General features: G+C 44.5%; 1 protein-coding gene across 1 annotated transcript in view; it reads right to left on the reverse strand.

The window, feature by feature from the left end:
- Positions 1 to 1,140: 1,140 nt before the first annotated feature.
- RTF1 (RTF1 homolog, Paf1/RNA polymerase II complex component) overlaps positions 1,141 to 24,084 on the reverse strand; it is a 70,107-nt gene continuing 47,163 nt past the window's right edge. The window contains exons 5-18 of the mRNA XM_002753521.6: positions 21,066 to 21,180; positions 19,743 to 19,854; positions 12,762 to 12,897; positions 11,835 to 12,012; positions 9,993 to 10,075; positions 8,790 to 8,877; positions 8,582 to 8,689; positions 7,876 to 7,953; positions 7,132 to 7,253; positions 6,899 to 6,956; positions 5,491 to 5,568; positions 4,926 to 5,021; positions 3,796 to 3,907; positions 1,141 to 3,539 (exon numbers count right to left, since the gene is read on the reverse strand). Coding sequence (XP_002753567.3) covers positions 3,433 to 3,539; positions 3,796 to 3,907; positions 4,926 to 5,021; positions 5,491 to 5,568; positions 6,899 to 6,956; positions 7,132 to 7,253; positions 7,876 to 7,953; positions 8,582 to 8,689; positions 8,790 to 8,877; positions 9,993 to 10,075; positions 11,835 to 12,012; positions 12,762 to 12,897; positions 19,743 to 19,854; positions 21,066 to 21,180 — 1,471 coding nt within the window. The 3' untranslated portion in view covers positions 1,141 to 3,432. The remainder of the gene's footprint in view (positions 3,540 to 3,795; positions 3,908 to 4,925; positions 5,022 to 5,490; positions 5,569 to 6,898; positions 6,957 to 7,131; positions 7,254 to 7,875; positions 7,954 to 8,581; positions 8,690 to 8,789; positions 8,878 to 9,992; positions 10,076 to 11,834; positions 12,013 to 12,761; positions 12,898 to 19,742; positions 19,855 to 21,065; positions 21,181 to 24,084) is intronic.

Consider the following 24,084-nt stretch of genomic DNA (forward strand, 5'->3'; position numbering starts at 1 on the left):
GCGGCCAGGAATTCAAGACCAGCAGCAAGACTCTGTCTCAAGAGAAAATTTTAGGCAGGTGAGATGGTGCATGACTATAGTCCCAGCTACTTGGGATGCTGAGATGGGCGGATCGCTTGAGCCTGGAAGGTTGAGGCTGCAGTGAGCTGTGACTGCACCACTGTACTCCAGCCTGGACAGCAGAGACCCTGTCTCAAAAAGGGGGGAAAAAAACAAGGTTGAAAGGCCCAGATTGTCACTAGGGTTAGGCAGTACATCAGGGGTCTACTTAGCTCTGTTAAAGCTTGTTGGTCTCTTACCAAGACAGGAAGCAAAACAGGACAACTGGAGATTTCCCTGAGTCTAGGCAACCCTACCAGAGAGGCTTGGGGAAACGAGGCTGCTAAAGAGTTGACAATGGTAACTTTCACTTTTGTGGGCACAGAGAAGGAAAAGGAACAAGAGAGGCTCTCCTGAACTTTCAAAACACAGCTTTAAGAGTTGCCACTCAGGATGCAATCCTTAGACTAAATCTGATCCCTTTGTTAAAATGGCATAGTTTATTTACAGTATTGGTACAGTTTGAGTGACAAGTCAGGACTTCACAAAAGCAAAAACCATTTTTTTTTTTACTATATATTAGATCCTTGGCCAGCAAAAACAATTCTTTTTGAAGGGAAGTGGCAAGTGGCAGGCAGTAGACTTTCCCTTCACCTGCCAAAACAAGTCAGGCAAACAGACCTATATGCATTATGAACTAGGCATATGGACACTGGCCTTTTTGCTTCTTGGAAGGAACTAAAAAATGCATACAACCACCTTGGGTGCTGCACCCTTCAACACCGAAACCATACTGTGGAGGGAGGGGCCCACTGAGGCAATTCCCTAGCACAAGAAATAGTATGAGCCACCAAGAAATCCTAGTTGGTGGGACAAAACCAATGTCTTCATGCCTGGCCAAGATCTTGGTTCAGAGGCCCTGCCTCAGCTGAGACTGGAGACAAGTCCTGAGTCTTGATCTCAATCGCTATGGGGGCTACTTGGGTGAAAAGTTACCTCTGGTCTTCTTTGGTTGCCTTTTCTCCCTGCTGTGTGCTTTGGTATCTTGCGGTGGTTGCAGCAGCTGCGTGGGGAGGTAGTGGCAAAGTGGCTACAGTGTGATGCAGTTTTAATAAAAATTTTATTACACAGCCATAATGTAATCAACACTTCTCCAAATCCAAATGATACTAAATACAGATCTACATGGTGGATCAGAATGACTCCAGCAAATTATCTGGATTCTATAATTTTATGTCTTTTAAAACCAGAAATCAAAAAAAAAGTCCAAGTTCATCATGATAGGAGAGGTCCCAGCAGCTCCAGGACTCTGCTGGAGTCCAGGCAATGTTAACAGTCTGTGATTCCACATTTACACAATAGTCTGAGTTTCGGTCAATGGACTATTCAAGTATATATGATTTAATGAGTCCATTACCACTCCTTTGCCCAACCAAACTGTGTCACAGCTACCACATAGCTGTGTTACAGTCGTATTTAGCAATTTTACAGTCACGATACTCCTTTAAAACCATCCATTGCTGCTTTTTTAAAAATAAAAAAATGTAAACTAAGTTAAAGAGACACTGAGGCTCTACCAAACCCAGAAGAGTTACCAAGTTCATTTTTATGTTTAAATACAACTTACAAGTCCATGATTTCCCATCATCCCCCTTCCTTGTACAAAAGCAGGGTGAAGAAGTACAAAGCAGAGCTTTTAGATTCCTCTCCTGTGGAGATCAGGAGCTCTCAGCTGTTCCTTTAGCTTAGTTCTTGGTATATATAGTCAGCTGTACTTTGTTCTGAAAAGATTTGTTAAATGCCACTTTTATTTACACTTGGAGCTTTACACCTGAGAATGATTATCAAGCAGTCAGCTTATCTCTTTTCAAACATTTCATAAAGACATACTGGCTTCGCCCTAGCTGCACAACAATATATATGCTGACCATATATATGTATACACACACACAAAACTGCACATGCTTGAAACATTTGCAACCTAATTTTTTTTTGAGATGGAGTGTCACTTTGTTGCCCAGGCTGGAGTGCAGTGGTGCAATCTCGGCTCACTACAACCTCCACCTCCTGGGTTCAAGAGATTCTCCTGTCTCAGCCCTCCGAGTAGCCGGGATTACAGGCAGGCACCACCATGCCCAGCTAAGTTTTCTATTTTTAGTAGAGACGGGGTTTCACCATGTTAGCCAGGCTGGTCTTGAACTCTTGACCTCAGGTGATCTGCCCTCCTCGGCCTCCCAAAGTGCTGGGATTACAGGTATGAGCCACCACACCCGGCACAACCTAAATCTTTTTGTGTTTGCTCTCCACATTCATGGTAATTCTCTTCAAAACAAAACAAAATGTAATTCTTGCCAAAACAGCAAAACAGAATCACTAGGAAAAGGCTGGTATACTGAGTGAGGAAAAGAAGTTCTGTGTTTAGCAAAGAAGCTATGGTCTGCACCCACGGGATGAGCAAGACATTCTCTGCCCTCCCTGGTACGTGGCCATGGACTTCCCTCCCCACGTGGCAGGACACAGCCTGCAGGTCAGGGGGCTAAACTGGGGAGTTTTCTCCAAAGTCAGGAAGAGATGGGGAAGAGCAGGTGGGATGGGGACGTTACACAGCTACAGCAGTCAGGCCCGTTTAGTAAGAAGAATCACATTTAATGAGTTTCTTTCTTGCAGTTTCAGATGCTCAAGTACAGCTGAAAAAAATCTGAAACAGCTATAGACCCATGACAGACTGATACAAAGAGTACTGCATTTTTAAAAAATGATAAAAAAATCCACACACTTACACACACACACATACACACTCTCGCTCTCTCAAATTAGACTCCCCCCCCCCAACCAACAAATGTACACTTTTTGGAAACTAAACTGGTTTTGAAAACCCTTCTTCCAAAAAGAAGGGCAGAAGAGAAAGAGAAAGGAAGGAAGGAGGACTGCAGGTGCCCAATCCCCACTCCCTCCACAAGGTCAAGTGCCAAATGTTCAATGGGTGGGCCAAGGCAGTCTGTAGAGAAGACCACCCCGTGCTGCTGCTATAGCCCCAGGGGCTCCAGCAAGATTCCCAGCTCCATGGTAATACTGAATGCGTGCAGAGTGGCCAATGAACTGCGCAGTTAAAAAAAACAAAAGGCAAACACAAATCTAAAGACATGAATAAAGCCCAAGAGAGCCCAGGCCCACATTGCGTGGGGCCCTGGGTGGGGGGAGGCTGGTGGGAGATGGTGTGCAGACAAGGGAGGTCTATACAGCAAATGGTTTATATTACAGATGACTGGCAGTTTAGAGTCTCTTCCCAGTTCAACAGCTGCTCCAGCCCAAAGAGGCTAAATCAAAGGAAAGGAGGAAAGGCGGGACACTGCAATGGGGCATGCAGGGTCAGAAGCAGCAAGCTGGGTGTGCTCAAATAAGCCCTCGTCGTTTTTTGTAGTCTTCCAAGTTCAGAGATCTCCTTGGAGCCCCATCCTTGGCTGGTGGAGCCTTGGAGGTGATGGCCAAAGCCTTTGACTCTGCAGCAAAGAAGAGCAAGTTGGCAGCTGAGGTCCCACAAAGTCCTCTTAGTCCCGTGCCTCACTATGGTAGGCAGCCTCCTGACTGTGGCCCTATTCCCTTTCACCATACCTGCAGCCTGTATTGGCCTGGCCTGTGGATGTCGATGAGCCAACATCCCCATTTCTTCCTTCAAAGTGGGCTTCCTTGTTACCCCAGAGAACCATGGATCCGGCTGGTCCTCAGCCCTCACCACCACCCCTGACCCTCACATACCTGAGCTGGGAACTTGTAAATCAATCTTCACATCAAAATCATGTACTTTGAACAGATCTTCTGAGAGGTCACTGGCTGACTTAGAATTCAAATCTTTATCCTTGCCCTGACCCTGGAATGTGAAGAGGAAAACTAATGATAACAGCATAAATACAAGTGGATTTCAAGCAGCAGCAGCCACTAATGGTAGAAAGCTCTTGTATGAGTTCATTAGATTTTCCTACTAAGGCCCCCTTCTGATTCCTTCTCTCAGAGGGAGGACAGTAGAGAACAAGAACAAAGAGCTTTCTCTCCTGAAGGCTAAAGGCACAGAAAAGAGGGCAGGCTCATGTCTGTGGTATGAGGGTAGAAAGGGTAGGCTTACAACAACAGGTCACTTCCTGACTTAATATTTCAAAAGTCCTGAGACCAGTTAGACTCCAACAGGAGAAGATTTAACTTGGACAGAAAATTGCCTTTTTTTTTTTTTGAGATGGCGTCTCGCTCTTGTTACCAGGCTAAAGTGCAATGGGGTGATCTTGGCTCACTGCAACCTCTGCCTCCCAGGTTCAACCAATTCCCCTGCCACAGCCTCCCAAGTAGATGGGATTACAGGGGCCTGCCACCATACTCAGCTAATTTTTTTTGTATTTTTAGTGGAGACAGGGTTTCACCATGTTGGCTAAGCTGGTTGAACTCCTGACCTCAGGTGATTCGCCCACCTTGGCCTCCCAAAGTGCTGGGATTACAGGCATGAGCCACTGCGCCCAGCCAGAAAACTGCTTTTAAATATGCCATTTTCAACAAGCTTTCACTTTTACAATGTCTGATCCTTATGTTATCTCTCCTCCTGTGAAGTTGGCAGGATATATAGTAGTTCCCTCATTTTACATAGGAGAAAAGGGGATGCTGAGGGCTAAAAGCCAGGTGCCAAAGGACATACTCAAGGCCCTAGGTAAGTAGCGGTGCTAGGTTTAGTATTAAGGTTGTCTGTTGATTATATCTGTAAATAACTGGGATAGAGAAGAGACTCCATGAGGGACTCCCTGTTCCTCAAGGTGGAAAAATCAAGCCCAAACTAGACAAGGTGCTTGTTTGGTGTCTGAGCCAGCAGCCTTGCTCAGCAGGCAACAGGGTGGTACCACACTTACTTTGCTCATTTCCTTTGGAGCATCTGGTAACACTCCAGAACCATATTTTGCATTCAGCTGGGCCAAGATGGCAGCTTGAACAGCTGGGTCTCTGGACTGAAAAAGAAAGTAAGTTATTTTAGAGATTGTTTGACACTCACAGAGTCCTACTGCCAGATTCTTTCCCACCTACCAAACTAACATCACAAGCACCACAGCAGACCCATCAGCAGCTAGTGGGGTTTTCCTCAAAGCAGCAAAAAAAAAAAAGGCAATTAAAAGCTTGAAAGCCAAGTCCAGCCCAGCCAGGCCCGAGCTAAGGGACACATTATTAAGATGTGGAGCACCATAAACCCACCCTGATATGGGGGTCAGTCACTAGGTTTCTATAAATCCATGCCATGTTTTCACTACCTATATGCCCTACAGCCAGATAAAAAAGGAAGTATCCAGACCCCAGAGCTTCAAACAAGCAAATCCCAGCTAAGAAAACATTATTTTTAACTTCTTTATTAATTTCCTAATGGAATTCATTTTACGTCCTAGAATCTAGGTCCTCGCTAAAACGTCCTCTTTCAGCACTCACATTAGAAACGATGGTAGGCTTGCACTGCCGCCGGGTAAATGGATCCATCTGTTGGTTTTTCATGTTGTGACTTTCAGCCTGAAACAGAGAGCATGCACCATAGAACTGTACCTCCACCCTCCTCCTCTCACTTACCGTAAGCTCACAGGCAAGTAAGTCTTTGCAAGGGACTGGAAAAAAAAATATCTATTATCCTTTTCCTTTTTTTTTTTCCAGATGGAGTCTCGCTCTGTCGCCCAAGCTGAAGTGCAGTGACTCAGCTCACTGCAACCTCGGCCTCTCAGGTTCAAGTGATTCTCCTGCCTCAGCCTCTCCAGCAGCTGGGAATACAGGCACAAGCTACCATGCCCGACTAATTTTTGGTTTTTTTTTTTGGTTTTGTTTTGTTTTTTTTGAGGCGGAGTTTTGCTCGTTACCCAGGCTGGAGTGCAATGGCGCGATCTCGGCTCACCGCAACCTCCACCTCCTGGGTTCAGGCAATTCTCCTGCCTCAGCCTCCTGAGTAGCTGAGACTACAGACACACGCCACCATGCCCAGCTAATTTTTTGTATTTTTAGTAAAGATGGGGTTTCACCATGTTGACCAGGATGGTCGATCTCTTGACCTCGTGATCCACCCGCCTCGGCCTCCCAAAGTGTTGGGATTACAGGCTTGAGCCACCGTGCCCGGCCAATTTTTGTATTTTTAAGAGACAGGGTTTCACCATGTTATCCAGGCTGGTCTCAAACTCCTGACCTCAGGTGATCCACCCAGCTTGGCCTCCCAAAGTGCTGGGATTACAGGCATGAGTCACCAAACCTGCTAATTTTTATTTTTTAGATGGATTCTTACTCTGTTGCCCAGGCTAAAGTGCAGTGGCACAATCTTGGCTCACTGCACCCTCTGCCTCCCAGGTTCAAGTGAATCTTGTGCCTCAGCCTCCCAAGTAGCTGGGATTACAGATGTGCACCACCATGCCAGGCTAATTTTTGTATTTTTAGTAGAGACAGGGTTTCGTCATGTTGGTCAGGCTGGTCTCAAACTCCTGACCTCAGGTAATCCACCCGCCTTGACCTCCGAAAGTACTGGGATTACAGGCGTGAGCCATCACACCCAGCTTATTACTCTTTTCCCTTCGAGAATACCAGAGTAGATACGAGGGCATCAACCAAGAAACAGAAACTGAGAAGAAACGAATACCTGTGGAGTAGATACTAAGGGTGAGAAGAGGTAGGACAGAGCAGAAGACTGCTGCTTTTCATTATGAATTAATATATTTTATCAATGTATGTGGATATACAGAGAGAGTATGTATATGTTAAGTGCATATGTTTCAATAATTAAAAAATAAACTTGGGCAAGATATAGAAAAGATATTATATTTTATTAATTAATTGTGTTTTAGTGATTCAGATAAAGTTTTCTTACCACAAGGGCCTTCTCAGACTCTACAATGTTCCACTCCCGATTCCGCTGGTTGATGTAACTATGGGGTGAGTAAGAGGGAAGAGTCAGTGACTGTGAAAGGAGGGAGGGAGGCAGTCACTGAGCCCTGAACCCAGATATCTGTGGGGTCAGTGCAGCACAGACTGTACAGGCCACAGGCTTGCCTGATAATTGTGACCAAGCTCTATGGGCCAAAAACAGGCTCCGTAACACACCTGATAGCAGATATGTTCTTGGTCCGCTGGCGGTCCAGGGCCTCTGCCCGTTCCTCCAGCTCATTCAGCTGGTCTTGGATTTGTTTGGCCTTGTCCTGATCCCCCAGGTCCTCAGCCATGGCCTACACAGAGAGATGTGTGAGTTCTTGGCTACAACTGGCTCTATATCAAGTCTCCCCTAACTTCCAGCACAGGCAAGGTATCTCATGTGATGAGCACAGGACAGGAGATGTGGAATATTGCAGAAGTACTTTACAAAAACAAGATATAATTTATATTATAGTAGTGCACAGTACAGTGGGGAACACCTTCCCATATTGCTACCTGACTGTGTGTCCCTGGTGGCAGTAGAACCTCAGGCCTCATAGGGTGGCTAAACCACCATAACAAGGCCCACCCCAACCCGGTGTGAAGAATAGAAAATCACCTGCCACAGGTGGCCCTGATAGTGTCATCTGTCTGTTCAGACCAGTGTTGAATACTACCCCAGGTTCTATTTTATTACACAGGAAACTAAAGTGACTAGAAAGTCAGAAGACCGGCACACAGAAGATCAGTTTGAATTTAGAGAATGGAAAATGTCCAAGGAATGTTGCCCAGGTGCCAAGAACACACTGTGTTGCTTATAATCGAACCCAGAATTTTCTCCCAATCCTACCACCACTAAGTTGGCAGAGGATGAACAAGTTTGATTTGCACATATTCTTACAGGATGAGGAAAGAGGCTCGAGTACAAATCCTTACCTTTTCCTTCAGTAGCTGAGTCTTCTTCATAGCGTAGTTGGGTGGAGCTTTTCTGAACCTTTCTTTCTCTTTTACAATCTGTACCAGAGAGGAGATACCAGCAGTGAGGTATTCCTAAGCTATTTTTGTAGACAGGCTAAGTGAGCCCATTTTGGACGCAAACAGCTAGTTACAAGGGGGCTGCTCTTCCTATAGCAGTGTCATGCCCCAGAGAGAAAGACAGCGAGCTCATTCCAAGGGATACTATGCTGCTTCCCGGGTCACGGAGATTCTTCTGGGACAGTCTGAAGGAACATGCACCAATAAACAGCAGCAGCCCAAGGGCCTGGCAGTGTAAGGCTAGCCACTGTCCAAGAGAACAGAGATCAAATAATTTTACCAAGATGTTTTGGAGAAGGAAAACTCTTGAAGGATCAAGCCTAGCAGAATACAGATCCCTGAACTCGAAATACACTTTAGTGTAAGTAGCCTCATTTGCTGTCTCATCTGAACTCTGAATACACTTTAGTCTGTTAGCCTCATCTGGACATGAGAATGGATAGAAAAAAGCTCAATGAACTATAAATAATAAGGTAGTAATATTAGTATTCCCTCATTTTCATGCATAGCTAAAATTGTCAAGATACAGGGAAATAAGAGGATCATGTTCTTCTCTCAACACTGGTTCTTGATGAACCTCCAGGCTCTGGGTCACCAGGTTTCTTACCTCTTCAATGTCCTGATCATTAAATTTATAATTAAGAGCTTCTTTAATAGATAATTCCTTTTTATTGATTTCATCTAGAGTGGGCAACTGCATGCCAGCAGAGAACATCTGGATCAAAAATATAATACAAGGTTATTAGTAAGGGGTTTTAGAAAGATATTTTTCTCAACGTGCATGAATAACTGCTAGGTATTCTCTAGTCACATACCGCTTCTTTCCACTTCATAAATTCACTTTCGGTGAATTCTTGGTTTGAGACAAACTCTAAACGAAATACGCGTTGGTCGTTGCCATGCCTACATAAAAGAGAGAAAGGATCTCCAAGAAATGTGTATGTTTACTGTAGTACAAGCAAAGCAACCTTACCAGACTGTGTACTACCTGTATCTGCCTATTACAATGGTTCTCAATCCTAAATACCCTATAAAATCATCCCAGGTTGTTTTAATGGGAAGCCAAGACTGAGAGAATCCCAAAACTAGTACTGGAAACCAAATGGGTTTGGTCAGCGTTTCAAAAGTCAATTTACAGTAAAATCTAATACAGTCAACATCAACAATATACAACAGAGCTTGTGGTCGCAGCTCCTCAGGAAACTGAGATGGGAGGATTAACTGAGCCAAGGAGTTCGAAGTTACAGTGCACTATGATCGCACCTAGAACAGTGCCTGGCACACTGTACGTCAGTAAATATTTGCTGAGTGAATAACACTTTCATTTTACTGAAGAGGAAATGAAGTCCATAAAAATGATCTTTCCTTTTTTTTTTTTTTGAGATGGAGTCTCGCTCTGTTGCCCAGGTTGGAGTGCAGCGGCACTATCTCAGCTCACTTCAACCTCTGCTTCCAAGGTTTAAGCGATTCTTCTGTCTCAGCCCCCAACATGCTGGGATTACAGACATGTGCCACCATGCCCAACTAATTTTTGTACTTTTAGTAGAGATGGGGTTTCATCTTATTGGCCAGGCTTGTCTCAAATTCCTGACCTTGTGATCTGCCCGCCTTGGCCTCCCGAAGTGCTGGGATTACAAGTGTGGGTCACCACACCTGGCCAAAAAATGATCTTTCTTGTCACAGATGAGGTTAGTTATGACATAGAGCTAGAACCAGAAGCAAGGCTCTTGGCCATGCTTGCCAAGGAATGCCAACCAGGCTCTGGGAGGGTCTCTCACAACCTGACATTTCCCTTCTCTGCGTCCTATCACTTCATACATCTTGTTCCCCATATAGGAGAGAATATCCTACCTTCCCTACAGACAATGATGGAATACAAGTCTCCCTCCAAGTACCTTGAAGAGATTGCATAAATAGCATTCACAGTAACAAGGAATATGATACAGGGAAAACAGCAGCCCCCAAAGCCAGTGCCTGTATGAGGTGGAAGCAAAAGCTGCCCTGGAAGTGCCTCTTACCGTAGTTGCAGCCCTTTGTTTGTTCTAGTGCCACCTAGCTGGTAAACTTTGGCGGTTTCCACAACACCCGTAATCTCAGCAACCTAAGTGAGAGGACAGAGACACCAGTCAAAACCACTCTTTCAGAGCTTTCCATAGCACTCTTCCTTTGCCTTTATCTGAATGCAGACAACTGATTGAGTGCCAAGTAGAGCCCATAGGTGCCAGGGGTTCTGGGCACCCTTCTCAGGTTTAGAATCTAGATGGCCAAGCACGGGGAGCTTTGTGCCCAGGAGGAGCAAGTGCCCGCAGAAGAGGAGCTTGGGGGGCCAACTGGAAGCTCTTCCTCCAACTAATTCTAATTTACGAGGGATATATTTGGGATTTCACCAGTTGATTTTTATCAACCAAATGTGAAGACCATGTAGGTCAGTGTCTGTTGCCAAGCTTGTATGGCCACAGGTCCTGAAACAAGGAGATAACACACGTAAAAACCAGACAACTCAGAATAAAACAAAACAAAAACAAACCAGGCTGTGCGCCGTGGCTCATGCCTGTAATCCCAGCACTTTGGGAGGCTGAGGTAGGAGGATTACTTGACGGCAGGAATTTGATACCAACCTGGGCAACACAGAGAGACCCATTCTCTACCAAAAAAAAAATAAAATTAGCTGGGCATAGTGGTGTGTACCTATAGTCTTAATTACTCAAGAGGCTGGGGTAGGAGGATTGTTTGAGACCAGGAGTTCAAGGTTGCAGTGAGCTATGATCACACAGCTGCATGCTAGCCTGCCTGGGCAACAGATCAAGACCCTATCTCAAACAGGCTGGGCACAGTGGCTCACGCCTGCAATCCCAGCACCTTGGAAGGCTGAGGCAGGAGGATTGCTTGAGTCTAGGAGTTCAAGATCAGCCTGGGCAACATGGTTAAGACCCTGTCTCAAAAAAAACACCCAGCACTTTAGGAGGCTGAGGCCAGAGGATCACTTGAGGCCTGGAGTTTGAGACCAGCCTGAGCAACATAGATAGACTGTTTCTACAAACAATTTTTTTAAAATCCCAAAGTGGTCAGGCATGGTGGCTTACACCTATAGTCCCAGCACTTTGGAAGGCTGAGGCAGGCAGATCACTTGAGGTCTGGAGTTCAAGACCAGCCTGGCTAACATAGTGCAACCCCATCTCTACAAAAAATAAAAAAATTAGCCAGACGTAGTGGTGTGCGCCTGTAGTCCCAGCTACTCGGAGCCTAAGGCATGAGAATCACTTGAACCCAGGAGATGGAGACTGTAGTGAGCTGAGATCATACCACTATACTCCAGTCTGGGCAACAGGGCAAGACTCTGTCTCCAAAAATAAAAAATAAATCCCAAAGTGTTGGGATTACAGGCGTGAGCCACTGTGCCCCGTCCAACCAGACCACAGAAGCAGTATTGGAACCTACATAATAATCTGTATTAAGTCGGAGGGTTTTTTTTAACCTCAAAACAATTCCCTGGCATAGAAGTCACGTGGTATGCAACATGGAAACTTTTCATTGATTTTTCAAATGAACAAATCTTCAGATTATGTAACTCCCAAAGAACACTTCCTTCTCCCTTTTATACTGGGGGGTGGGGGGATAGAGAAAATTATTCTAAATCCAAATCCACCAGCCCCTTGAGTTCCAAGTCTGCTTACTGGCGACAAGTCATGAATGATTCCTGGGCACCTCAAATTGTCACTGCTCTATGAGCACCCCACTTGGAGACTACTTTCCATCAAATGCTGAGAGAAGAGTGATAGATTTTTTCAGTAGCTCCTACGCTCAGTTGAGACTAATTGTTTTTAAAGCATAGACAATTGTCCAAGGGAAGAAATACCAACCCGGTAAACTGGTTTGCTGTTGTGGTTTCCAATGCCAATCCGTACAAAACATCCTGTGACGGTTTTGGCAAAAAAGGGCATATGACACCAACGTTCTAGCTTATGCCGTGATAATCGAACCCGATTCAATTCTTCAGGTAAGGAAACTGGTTGGGATTTTGGAGGGATCTCTTCTTTCCTATGAGGAACAAAGGGGTACTGGAAAAAATGTTCATCATAAAAACAGAAAAATCATACCAACTTCTCAAAACTTAACCAAAATACATGTGACTAGCCTAGGAGGAAAAGCAAATGAAGCACCAGGAAAGACTTGTAATAGAATCCTGTTCCTGACCAGAAGTGTGAGCTGCTTCAAATAAGGCTGCCATCTTAGACAACTCATCAGAGTATGAAAATGGGCCGAAGACGGTGGCTAACACCTGTAATCCCAGCACTTTGGGAGGCCAAGGCAGGCAGATCACGTGAGGTCGCGAGTTTGACACCTGCTTGACCAACATAGTAAAACCCAGTCTCTACTAAAAATACAAAATTAGCTAGGCGTGGTGGCATATGCCTGTAATCGGAGCTACTCAGGAGGCTGAGGCAGGAAAATTGCTTGAACCCGGGAGGCAGAGGTTGCGGTGAGCCAAGTTCATGCCATTACACTCCAGCCTCAGCAACAAGAGCAAAATGCCATCTCAAAAAAAAAAAAAAAAAAAAAGAAATCTCCAGGCCAATCTGAATTCCAGGCCCAAGTGAAATGTCCAAGCGTGCAGGCTAGCAGCCAAATAAATGAGTGGGCTGATGTGCTGGGGAACTCAGTTCAGCAAACCAAAGGCAACCCAGTCAAAGTTAGTGGCCCACACAGGGAGATTCTGAAACTACATCAAGCTCCTCCTCAAAAACCCACCTAACCTGCCTACTAGACCAAAATGTACAAGAGCTTACTCCTCTTCTTCATCAGATGACGACGTTCGAGATGAGCGGTCTGACTTTTCACTGGATTTGTCATCCTCTTCCTCCTCTTCATCATCAGAGTAGACCTCACTGGTTTTTAATGGCTGTTTTTTGGCAAGGAGCTCAGCTAGAAAGAAAGGAGAGATGTTTACCTAGGTTTTCTCAACAAGAAAATGAATTCATCCTTGACAAAGAACTGGAAATGGAAGAGAACTCAAATACACAGCTCTGTCCTCTCTAGACTGGACGGTGCTAACTTGGGGTATATACAGAAATGAGTTAAACCACAGAGTTAAAATTATTCAGGTGCCAAATATCAGGCCCTAATAAATGAAAAAAGGGCTGGAAGATTGATACTAAGTGGGCAGAAAGGGTCACCAACACTATTGAGAGTTCTTTTTTATAGCACTCAGGACACTTGACTCCGGGGAGGAAAGAGGGGGAAAGACTCATGATGACTTCAGAGCCTTCTGAGGAAAACTTCAAATACGAGACTGGCTGAATCACCACTGGTTCACCTACCAATGGACTGCTATGCAGCTATAAAAAAGGAACGTGGGGCGGGTGTGGTGGCTCACGCCTGTAATCCCAGCACTTTGGGAGGCAGGCGGATCACTTGAGGTCAGGAGTTTGAGACCAGCTTGGCCAACATTGTGAATCCTGTCTCTACTAAAATACAAAAATTAGCTGGCCAGGTGTAGTGGCAGTCACCTATAATCCCATCTACTTGGCAGGCTAAGGCATAAGAATTGCTTGAACCCAGAAGACAGTGCAGTGAGCCAAGATTGTGCCACTGCACTCCAGCCTGGGTGACTGAGTGAGACTCTGTCAAAAAAAAAAAAAAAGAATATGGCCAGGCACAGTGGCTCATGCCTGTAATCCCAGCACTTCAGGAGGTCAAGCTGGGTAGATTACTTGAGTTTAGAGGTTTGAGATCAGCCTGGGCAACATGGTGAATCTGCATCTCTACCAAAAATACAAAAAATTGGCCAGGAGTGGTGGCATGCACCTGTGGTCCTAGCTGTTTGGGAGGCTGAGGTGGGAGAACTGCTTGAGCCTGGGAGGCAGAGGTTGCAGTAAGCTGAGATTGAGCCACTAACCTCCAGCCTCGGTGACAGTGAGATCCCATCTCAAAAAAAATAAAAAGAATGAGCACTAACCACCCCCTACAAAGGAACACAACATAACAGTACATCCTGAGTCAGAAAGTGTTTCTTTTTATTTTTTTCATCTGGGCAGAAAATGTTTTTTAAAGGACCAGAAAGAAAATATTTTAGGTTTATGATTCATATGGTCACTGCCTCAATTACTCAACTTTGCTATTGTAGCTATAAAAAACAGCCATAGATAATATGTAAACAAATAGGTATTACTATATTCCAGTGAAATTTCATTTATAAAAACAGAAAGCCTGTTGCTGATGGCTGCTCTCTATAAAAACTCAGTAGTGATCTCTAAGATATACTGTTAAGTGAAAAAAGCAAGGTAGATGTGCTGGGAAAATCCTTTTGATTTGGGTAAAAGAAAAAGAAAAGAAAAAAAGAAAAAAAAAAAGCAAGGTAGAGAGAAAAGTGTGTATAGGCCGGGTATGGTGGCTCACACCCATAATCCCAGCACTTAGGGAGGCTGAGGGGTGTGGATCACTTGGGGTCAGAAGTGATCACTTGGGGTCAGCCTCATCAACATGGCAAAACTCCATCTCTAATAAAAATACAGAAAATTAGCAGGGTGTGGTGGTGGGTGCCTGTAATCCCAGCTACTCAAGAGGCTGAGACAGGAGAATTGCTTGAACCTGGGAGGCAAAGGTTGCAGTGAGTGGAGATTGCACCACTCCACTCCAGCCTGGGCAACAGAGTGAGACTCTGTCTAAAAAAAAAAAAAGAGAAAAGTATGCCTAGTGTGCTACCATTATACCATTAATCTAAGATGGGAGGCGAATCTGTGTACTTATGTTTTAAAAAGAAAAAAACAATATAAAAAATTTTAGGCTAGGAGTGGTGGTTCATGCCTGTAATCTCAGCACTTTGGGAGTCCAAGGCAGGCAGATCATTTAAGGCCACAAGTTCAAGACCTGCCTGGCCAACATGGTGAAACTCCAGCTCTACTAAAAATACAAAAAAAAAGGCCAGGTGCAGTGGCTCATGCCTGTAATCCCAGCACTTTAGGCGGCCAAGGTGGGCGAATCACAAGGTCAAGAGTTTGAGACCAGTCTGGACAACACAGTGAAATCCTGTCTCTACTAAAAATACAAAAAACTAGCTGGGTGTAGTAGTGTGCACCCGTAATCCCAGCTACGTGGGAGGCTGAGGCAGGAGAATCGAGTGAACCTGGGAGGCAGGGAGCTGAGATTGTGCCATTGCACTCCGGCCCAGGCGACAGTGTGAGACTCCGTCTCAAAAAAATAAAAATTGAAAAAAAAAAAAAATTAGCCAGGTACGGTAGTGCACGCCTCCAGTCTCAGCTACTCAGGAGGCTGAGGTGGGAGAATCCTTTGAACATGGGATGTGAAGGTTGAAAAGACACACATGCCTCTTAAGGCCTAGACTTGAAAGGCTGAGCCACGATCATGCCACTGCACTCCAGACTGAGTGACAGAGTGATCCTGTCTCAAAAAAAAAAAAAAAAAGAGAGAGAAAGAAAAGGAAGGAAAGAAGGAAGGAAGGGAGGGAGGCTGCAATGGATTAAAACACATAAAGTATGTTAAAATCTATGTGTTCACAAGGATATTTAAAATAAATAAAACTCATCAATTATCTTTGGAAGTTGCTAAGAACTATCTTTCTCTGTCTGTTTTAAAATACTGTAGAGATGGGATCTCACTATGTTGCCCAGGCTGGTCTTGAATTACACATGTGAGTCACTGTATCCTTCCAGGAATTATCTGATTCTTTTGAAAACTGGTAAATAAAAGGAAAATGAATCGAGCATTTATCTTGCCTTTCCTATTCGAAATGTGCCTGGGGGGTAACTAAATAGCTGATTAGAAGTTTCTCTTTATAGAGGCTGGGCGCGGTGGCTCACGCCTATAATCCCAGCACTTTGGGAGGCCGAAGGGAGTGGATCACAAGGTCAAGAGATCGAGACCATCCTGGTCAACGAGATGAAACCCCGTCTCTACTAAAAATACAAAAATCAGCTGGGCATGGTGGTGCGCGCCTATAATCCCAGCTACTCGGGAGGGTGAGGCAGAATTGCTTGAACCCAGAAGGTGGAGGCTGTGGTGAGCCAAGATTGTGCCATTGCAGTCCAGTCTGGGTAACAACAGCGAAACTCTGTCTCAAAAAAATAAAAAAAAAGTTTCTCTTTATAGAAGCAGGCTAGATAATGAATGAAGAAAGAATGATAAATTAGAAATATCACCACTTCGCAACTCCTAATGAATTAAATTATCTAGGTAATGACTATCAATGGCTACAACAGAACACATTATTATTTCTTTCTTTTTAGACAGAGTCTCGCTCTGTCTCCCAGGCTGGAGTGCAGTGGTATGATTAAGGCTCCCTGCAACCTCTACCTCCTGGGTTTAAGCAATTCTCATGCCTCAGACCCAGAAGTATCTGGGATTACAGGCATGTGCCACCAGACCTGGATAATTTTTGTAATTTTAGTAGAGATAGGCTTTCACTCTGTTGGCCAGGATGGTCTTGAACCCCTAGCCTCAAGTGATCCACCTGCCTTGGCCTCCCAAAGTGCTGGGATTACAGGTGTGAGCCACTGTGCATGGCCTGGCTAATATTTGTATTTTTAGTAGAGATGGGGTTACACCATGTTGGCCAGGCCGGTCTGGAACCCCTGGCCTCAAGTAATCCTCATGCCTCAGCCTCCTGAGGCACTGGAATTACAAGCGTGAGCCACTACACTCAGCCCCACATTATCCTTTTTTTTTGACACAGAGTCTCACTCTGTTGCCTAGGCTGCTCACTCTGTTGCCTAGGCTGGATGGAGTGCAGTGGTCTAATATCGGCTCACTGCAACCTCTGGCTCCCGGGTTCAAGGGATTCTCCTGAGTCAGCCGCCCAAGGAGCTGGGATTACTGGCTAGCGCCCCCACATTTGGCTAATTTTTATATTTTTTGTAGAGATGGGGTTTCACTATGTTTGCCAGGCTGGTAGTCTAAAAAACTCCTTACCTCAGGTGATCCTCCCACCTCAGCCTCCCAAAGTGTTAAGATTACAGGCATGACCCACTGCGACTGGCCGCCACATTATCCTTTCTAATTCTTCACCCCTCTCTATACCCATGCCCTTTGCTATGTGTCTCAGTCATTCTTCCTGGCCCCATAGTGACACCGTGTCAATTCCAAGTCTAGGCCTTAAGAGGCACATGTGACTTTGCTTGCTCCTTTTATACTTCTGTCATCACCATATAAAAGTGCCTGGGGTTTACTGGCCCAGGGAGCAAGAGAGAGGTAGAACAGACCTGGCTACCACCTGTAGCTTGGAGATAATTCCAGCTGAATTCATGCTGTCAGGCAGCTGAAATGCAGTTGAACTTCAGACACATGAATAGGAACAGGGGTTGGTTTGTCACTTCACATTATTGTGGTAAGAGCTAACTGATAGGATTGTTAACATCACAAACGGAGAGACAATCAGATATGTGTCTCCTGATGGAAATGCATACCACTACCTAAAAACCAGCCTTCCCCAAGAACAAGCAACAACGACGACAACAACAGAACAAACCCAAATCTGACCAATTCTGTAGCTCTAACTACCCATTTATAGGAAACTCAAGGGACTAGAAACACATTCAGCAACAATGAGATGCAGTCAGCATCGTGAGAAACCAGAAGATGAATGACCCAGTTTCTTCAGCAAATAAGCTGCAAGGCAGGGCAAAAGAGATGGGAGAAAAAACAGATTAAATGACTTAAGGGACATATTAACAAATCACAATGTAGGGACTTTAAGATCCTGATTCAAGTGATCCAATTATTGTTTTTTAAATTATAACTCATATAGAAAAATTTGAACATCAACTAGACATTTGATAAAGAATTATTATTTTTAGGGGTGATAATGGTATTATAGTTAGGTTTAAAAGAAAAGGACTTAGGCCGGGCGCGGTGGCTCACGCCTATAATCCCAGCAATTTGGGAGGCCGAGGCGGGTGGATCATGAGGTCAAGAGATCGAGACCATCCTGGTCAACAAGGTGAAACCCCATCTCTACTAAAAATACAAAACTTAGCTGGGCATGGTGGTGCGCGCCTGTAGTCCCAGCTATTCGGGAGGCTGAGGCAAGAGAATTGCTTGAACCCAGAAGGCGGAGGTTGTGGTGAGCTGAGATTGCGCCATTGCACTCCAGTCTGGGTAACAAAAGCGAAACTCCGGTTCTCAAAAAAAAAAATAAATAAATAAAATGACTTATATTTTTGAGAAACATAATGAAATATTTATTGTTGGCCAGGCGCGGTGGCTCAAGGCTGTAATACCAGCACTTTGGGAGGCCAAGGTGGGTAGATCATGAGGTCAGGAGTTCAAAACCAGCCTGGCCAAAATGGTGAAACCCCATCTCTACTAAAAACTACAAAAAAAAAAAATCAGCTTGGCATGGTGGCTCAGCTACTCGGGAGGCTGAGGTAGGGGAATAGACTGAACCTGGGCGGCAGAGGTTGCAGTGAGCTGAGAGAGCACCACTGCACTCCAGCCTGGGCGACAGAGACTCCATCTCAAAAACAAAAGAAAAAGAAGTATTTATAGTTAAAATATAATGATGTTGATATTTGCTTTAAAATAATCTGATATCACGCCTGTAATCCCAGCACTTTGGGAAGCCGAGGCAGGTCGATCACGAGGTCAAGAGATCGAGACCATCCTGGTCAACAAGGTGAAACCCTGTCTCTACTAAAAATACAAAAATTAGCTGGGCACAGTGGTGCGTGCCTGTAATCCCAGCTACTCAGGAGGCTGAGGCAGGAGAACCCAGGAGGCAGAGGTTGCGGTGAGCCGAGATCGCGCCATTGCACTCTAGTCTGGGTAACAAGAGCAAAACTCTGTCTCAAAAAAGTATCTGATGAAAGGATTATAGATTTAACAAGATTGGCCATGAGCTGACTGCTGAGGCTGGACGATGGGTGGATGTTTATTATATTATTCTTGCTATATGTTGGAATTTTATATGAGAAAGACCTAAAGAGAGGGGAAATAAAAATGGACACAAGGGGCCGGGCGAGGTGGCTCACGCCTGTAATCCAAGCACTTTGGAGGCCAAGGCGGGAGGATCACCTGAGGTCAGGAGTTCAAGACAAGCCTGACCAACATGGTGAAACCCCGTCTTAAAAAACAAGAACAACAACAAAAATGGACATAAGGGGCCGAATACAGTGGCTCATGCCTGTAATCCCAGCACTTTGGGAAGCCAAGGTGGGTGAATCATGAGGTCAGGAGTTCAAGACCAATCTGGCCAACACAGTGAAACCTCAACTCTACTGAAAGTACAAAAAATTAGCCAGGTGTGGTGATGTGCGCCTGTAATCCCTCCTACTTGGGGAGGCTCAGGCAGGAAAATCACATAAACCCAGGAGTCAGAGGTTGCAATGAGCCGAGATCACACCATTGCACTCTAGTCTGGGTGACAGTGTGAAACTCTGTCTCATTAAAAAAAAAAAAAAGGCCGGGCACGGTGGCTCATGCCTATAATCCCAGCACTTTGGGAGGCCGAGGTGGGCAGATCACGAGGTCAGGCATTCAAGACCAGCCTGGCCAATATGGTGAAACTCCAAATCTCTACTAAAAATACAAAAATTAGCCGAGCATGGTGGTGTGTGCCTATAGTCCCAGCTACTCAGGAGGCAGAGGCAGAACTGCTTGAACCCGGGAGGTGGAGGTTGCACTGAGTTGAGATGGTGCCACTGTACTCCAGCATCAACAACAGAGTGCGACTCCATCTCAAAAAAAAAACAAAGACACCAAGAAGTCAAATCATATGATCAAAGACACAAAGTAGCCATTACATTGCCCCCACTTACCTGTTCTGTTCTTTCGTTTTTCTCGCTCTGCTTTTAGCTCCTCCATGGCTTGAGATTTCTTATCTAGTTTCTCATCCCGCTTGGAACGCCGTTCCTTGTTGTGGGATGTTACCTAGGAAGGAAAGGATATATAGGATGGCGCTTTTTGCCAACAGCTGATAAGATTCTCTAAATCCAACACTTAATTCATTTGGTCCTCCAACGTGAATCTATATGGGTTGCAGAAACTCAGAGCTTGTAGCGTAAGGAGAGATAGCAGCCTCTTGTGGACAAAGAGGATACAGCAGTAAAGAAGCCCTGTCTAAAATGCCTAAAATCAAGTTCAAGAATTATCCGAATAAACTCTTTCTGGAAGAGAATGCTAGAATATAGCTAGTATTTGTTGATATTATCAAAAAAGTTTTAGATGATAAACACAAAGATTATTTTCCCAAATATATTTATACCAAGTCTAGGATGACATACAATTAAGTAAATATCATAAGCATCTGGCTACCTAGGACAGGTTGTTTACCAACTTTTCCTTAAGGGATGCTCACTCACTAGTGGGCTGCTTTTTTGTTTTAAACAGAGTCTCGCTATTTTGCCGAGGCTGGAGTGCCATCACACAATCTCAGCTCACTGCAACCACCACCTCTGAGGTTCAAACAATTCTTGTGCCTCAGCCTCCCCAGTAGCTGGGATAAGCCACGATGCCTGGCTAATTTTTGTATTTTTAGTAGAAATGTGGTTTCACAATGTTGGCCGGGCTGGTCTCAAATTCCTGGCCATGAGTGATCTGCCTGCTTGGATTATAGATGTGAGTCACTGCAGCTGAGGGCTGCTTTTTAAATGCAGACTTCAGTGAAAGCCGGGTACAGTGGCATATGCCTGTAGTCCCAGCCACTCAGGAGGATTGCTTGACAGTAGGAGTTTGAGGCTACAGTGTTATGATTATGCCAGTGAAAAGCCACTGTACTCCAACCTGGGCAACATTGTGAGACCCTGTCTATGAAAGGAAAAAAGGAAGGAAGGAAGGAAAGAAGAAAGGGAAGGAAGGAAGAAAAGGAAGAAGGGAAAGAAAGGAGACAAGGAAAAAAGGAGGCAAAGAAACAGAAGGAAAGGGGAAAAGAAAGGAAAAAGTGCTAAGGAGTTAAACACTACAGCTGATGGTGAAACACCAAGAAATGTCCAGAGATTAATGAAACAATGTCACAAGTCTTGTACTAATAAACTTAAGCTGAGTAATGTAAACACACCTTTTACACACACACACACACACACACACACACACTCAAAACAGAGGTTTATTCCTCGGACAAAGAAGCAAACTGAATCTCCTACCTGAGATTCTTGAATCTGTGTCAGCTTTTTCTTTTCTTGCTCCTCTTCTTGCTTTTTCTTCTTTTCTTTCTTTTCTTTCTTTTTGGCTGTTTTTAGCTTTTTCTTGATTTCAAATCTGGTTAAAAGATATTTGGTTTTTAAGTGGCAATGAAATGTATGTAAAAACGAATTTCTACTCGATAGGAGAAAAGAACTAAGGGAAAGGACCTAATAGATATTTTGGCTTTCCTGCAAGAAACTCTGATGTACCTTATTGTAAGTACATTAAAAATATTTGATGTTAATTACAATAAAATATAAGACATTTAATGCATTAAGTTGGAATATATTTTAAACGAGAGAACGGCCGGGCGGGTGGCTCATGGCTGTAATCCCAGCACTTTGGGAGGCCGAGGTGGGTGAATCACGAGGTCAGGAGTTTGAGACCAGCCTGACCAACATGGTGAAACCTCGTCTTTATTAAAAAATAATAATAAAAATAAAAATAAATGAGAGGACATGGGCCAGGCATGGTTGCTCATGCCTATAATCTCAGCACTTTGGAGGCCAAGGTAGGTGGATCACCAGGTTAAGAGATGGAGACCATCCTGGCCAACATGGTGAAACCTCGTCTCTACTAAAAATAGGGAAATTAGCTGGGTATGGTGGTGTGTACCTGTAATCCCAGCTACTCGGAAGGCTGAGGCAGGAGAACTGCTTGAACCTGGGAGGCAGAGGTTGCAGTGAGCTGAGATTGTGCCACTGCACTCCAGCCTGGCAAAAGAGCGAGACTCCATTTCAAAAAAAAAAGAGAGACAGAGAGAGAATATATATAGGATATTGCTGTACTCATCTGTCACACTGCACTCTAGCCTGGTGGCAGAGTGAGACTCAATCTCGAAAAAACAAAAAACAACAAAACACAATGAAAGACCACTTCACAATCCCCAGGATAGCTATTACCACAAAAAGGGAGGCCAGGCATGGTGGCTCGCACCTGTAATTCCAGCACTTTGGGAGGCCAAGGCGAGAGGATCACTTGAGCCCAGGAGTTGGAGATCAGCCTGGACAACATGGTGAGACCCTGTTTCTACAAAAATTTTAAAAATTGGCCAGGTGTGGTGGTGCATGCTTGTAGTCCCAGGTACTTGGCAGACTGAGGTGGGAGAACTGCTTGAGCCCAGGAAATTGATCATACCACTGAACTCCAGCCTGGGTGACAGAGTGAGACCCTGTATCAAAAAAAAAAAAAAAAAAAAAAGGAAAATGCCAAGTGTTAAAGTCATAGTGAAGATGTAGAGAAATTAGAACACTTATTGCTCGTGGGAATCTAAGATGGTGTAGCTACAGTTTCTCAAAAAGTTAGAAAGGGTTACCCTATGAGCCAGCAATTCTACTTTCAAGTGTACATCAAAAAGAACTCAAAATGGGCACTCAAATTGTTGTATATAAATGTTCACAGCACAACTAGTCACAACAGCAAAAGGGTGAAAACACCACAAATATTAATCAATAGATAGATGAATAAAATGTGGTATATACATACAATGGAATATTACTCATCCATAAAAAAGAGGAAGGTACTAATTCGTGCTAATAGATAAACCTCCAAAATATACTAAGTGAAAGGAGTCAATCACAAAAGACTACATATTAGGATTCCATTTATATCAAGTATCCAAGTAGGTCATGGTGGCTCACACCTATAATCTTAACACTTTGGGAGGCCAAGGCAGAAGGACTGCTTGAGGCTAGGAGTTCAAGATCAGCACAGACAACATAGCAAGACCTCATCTTTACTAAAAATTAAAATAATTAGCCAAGTGGTGGCACAGCCTATAGTCCCAGCTATTTGGAAGGCTGAGGCAGGAGGACTGTTTAAATACAGGAGGTTGAGGCTTCAGTGAGCTATGATCATGCCACAGCACTCCAGCCTGAGCAACGGAACAAGACCCTGTCTTGATAACAACAACAATAATAAAAAGCATCCAGACTAGGCAAATGGAGAGAGACAGAAAGGAGATTAGTGGTTGTCTAGGGCTGGGAGACTTATAGGGGAAGAGAGGAGTGATAAAATGCTCTAGAATTAATTGTGGTGATGATTGCACAGTTCTGTGGACATATAAAAACCAGTGAATTATATACTTTAAGTGGGTTATTTTAATCAAAGTTATTTTTTAGAGTTAGTGATAGTTAACATTTACATAATGTTCTTATTATGTATATCATCTCAATTGAGGTTTACAACAACCCCTGAGGAGGAAGCTGAGGCAGAAAGAGAGAAAGTGACTTAACTCCGATCACCCTGCCAGCAAATCTGACCTGAACCCAGACCTCCTGAAGGCAATGTCAGTGCCCTTTCTACAACCAGGCTAGCTTTTATGCTGCTGCCTCCATGAAGAATCTAACAACTGAAAATGACATCTCGCTACTGGTGCTGCTGGCTAGAAAACAGGATGCTAACGGTGCTTTCCTAAAAAAGACTATGAAGATTAAATGCGATCCATATTAAGACGTTTTAAAGTAAAAAAAGATGCAGGGGCCGGGCACAGTGGCTTATACCTCTAATCCCAACATTTTGGAAGGCCAAAGTGTTTTTTTTGGGGGGGGAGGCCAAAAAAAAAAAAGGGGGGGCCAGGCACAGTGGCTCACACCTGTAATCTCAGGACTTTGGAAGGCCAAGGCAGGTGGATCACCTGAGGTCAGGAGTTCCAGACCAGGCTGGCCAACATGGTGAAACCCCATCTCTACTAAAAATACAAAGATTAGCTCAGCATGATAATGGGTACCTGTTATCCCAGCTACTCAGGAGGCTGAGGCAGGAGAATTGCTTGAACCTGGGAGGTGGAGGTTGCAATAAGCCAAGATCATGCCACTGAACTCCAGCCTGGGCCACAGAACAAGACTTTGTGGCCAAGGCAGGTGAATCACAAGGTCAGGAGATCGAGACAACCTGGCCAACATGGTGAAACCCTGCCTCTACTAAAATAAAAAAAAAAATTAGTAGGGCGTGGTGGCACATGCTTCGAATCCCAGCTAC

This window comes from Callithrix jacchus, chromosome 8 (assembly GCF_049354715.1).
Source record: "Callithrix jacchus isolate 240 chromosome 8, calJac240_pri, whole genome shotgun sequence".
In the NCBI taxonomy this organism is placed as follows: domain Eukaryota; kingdom Metazoa; phylum Chordata; class Mammalia; order Primates; family Cebidae; genus Callithrix; species Callithrix jacchus.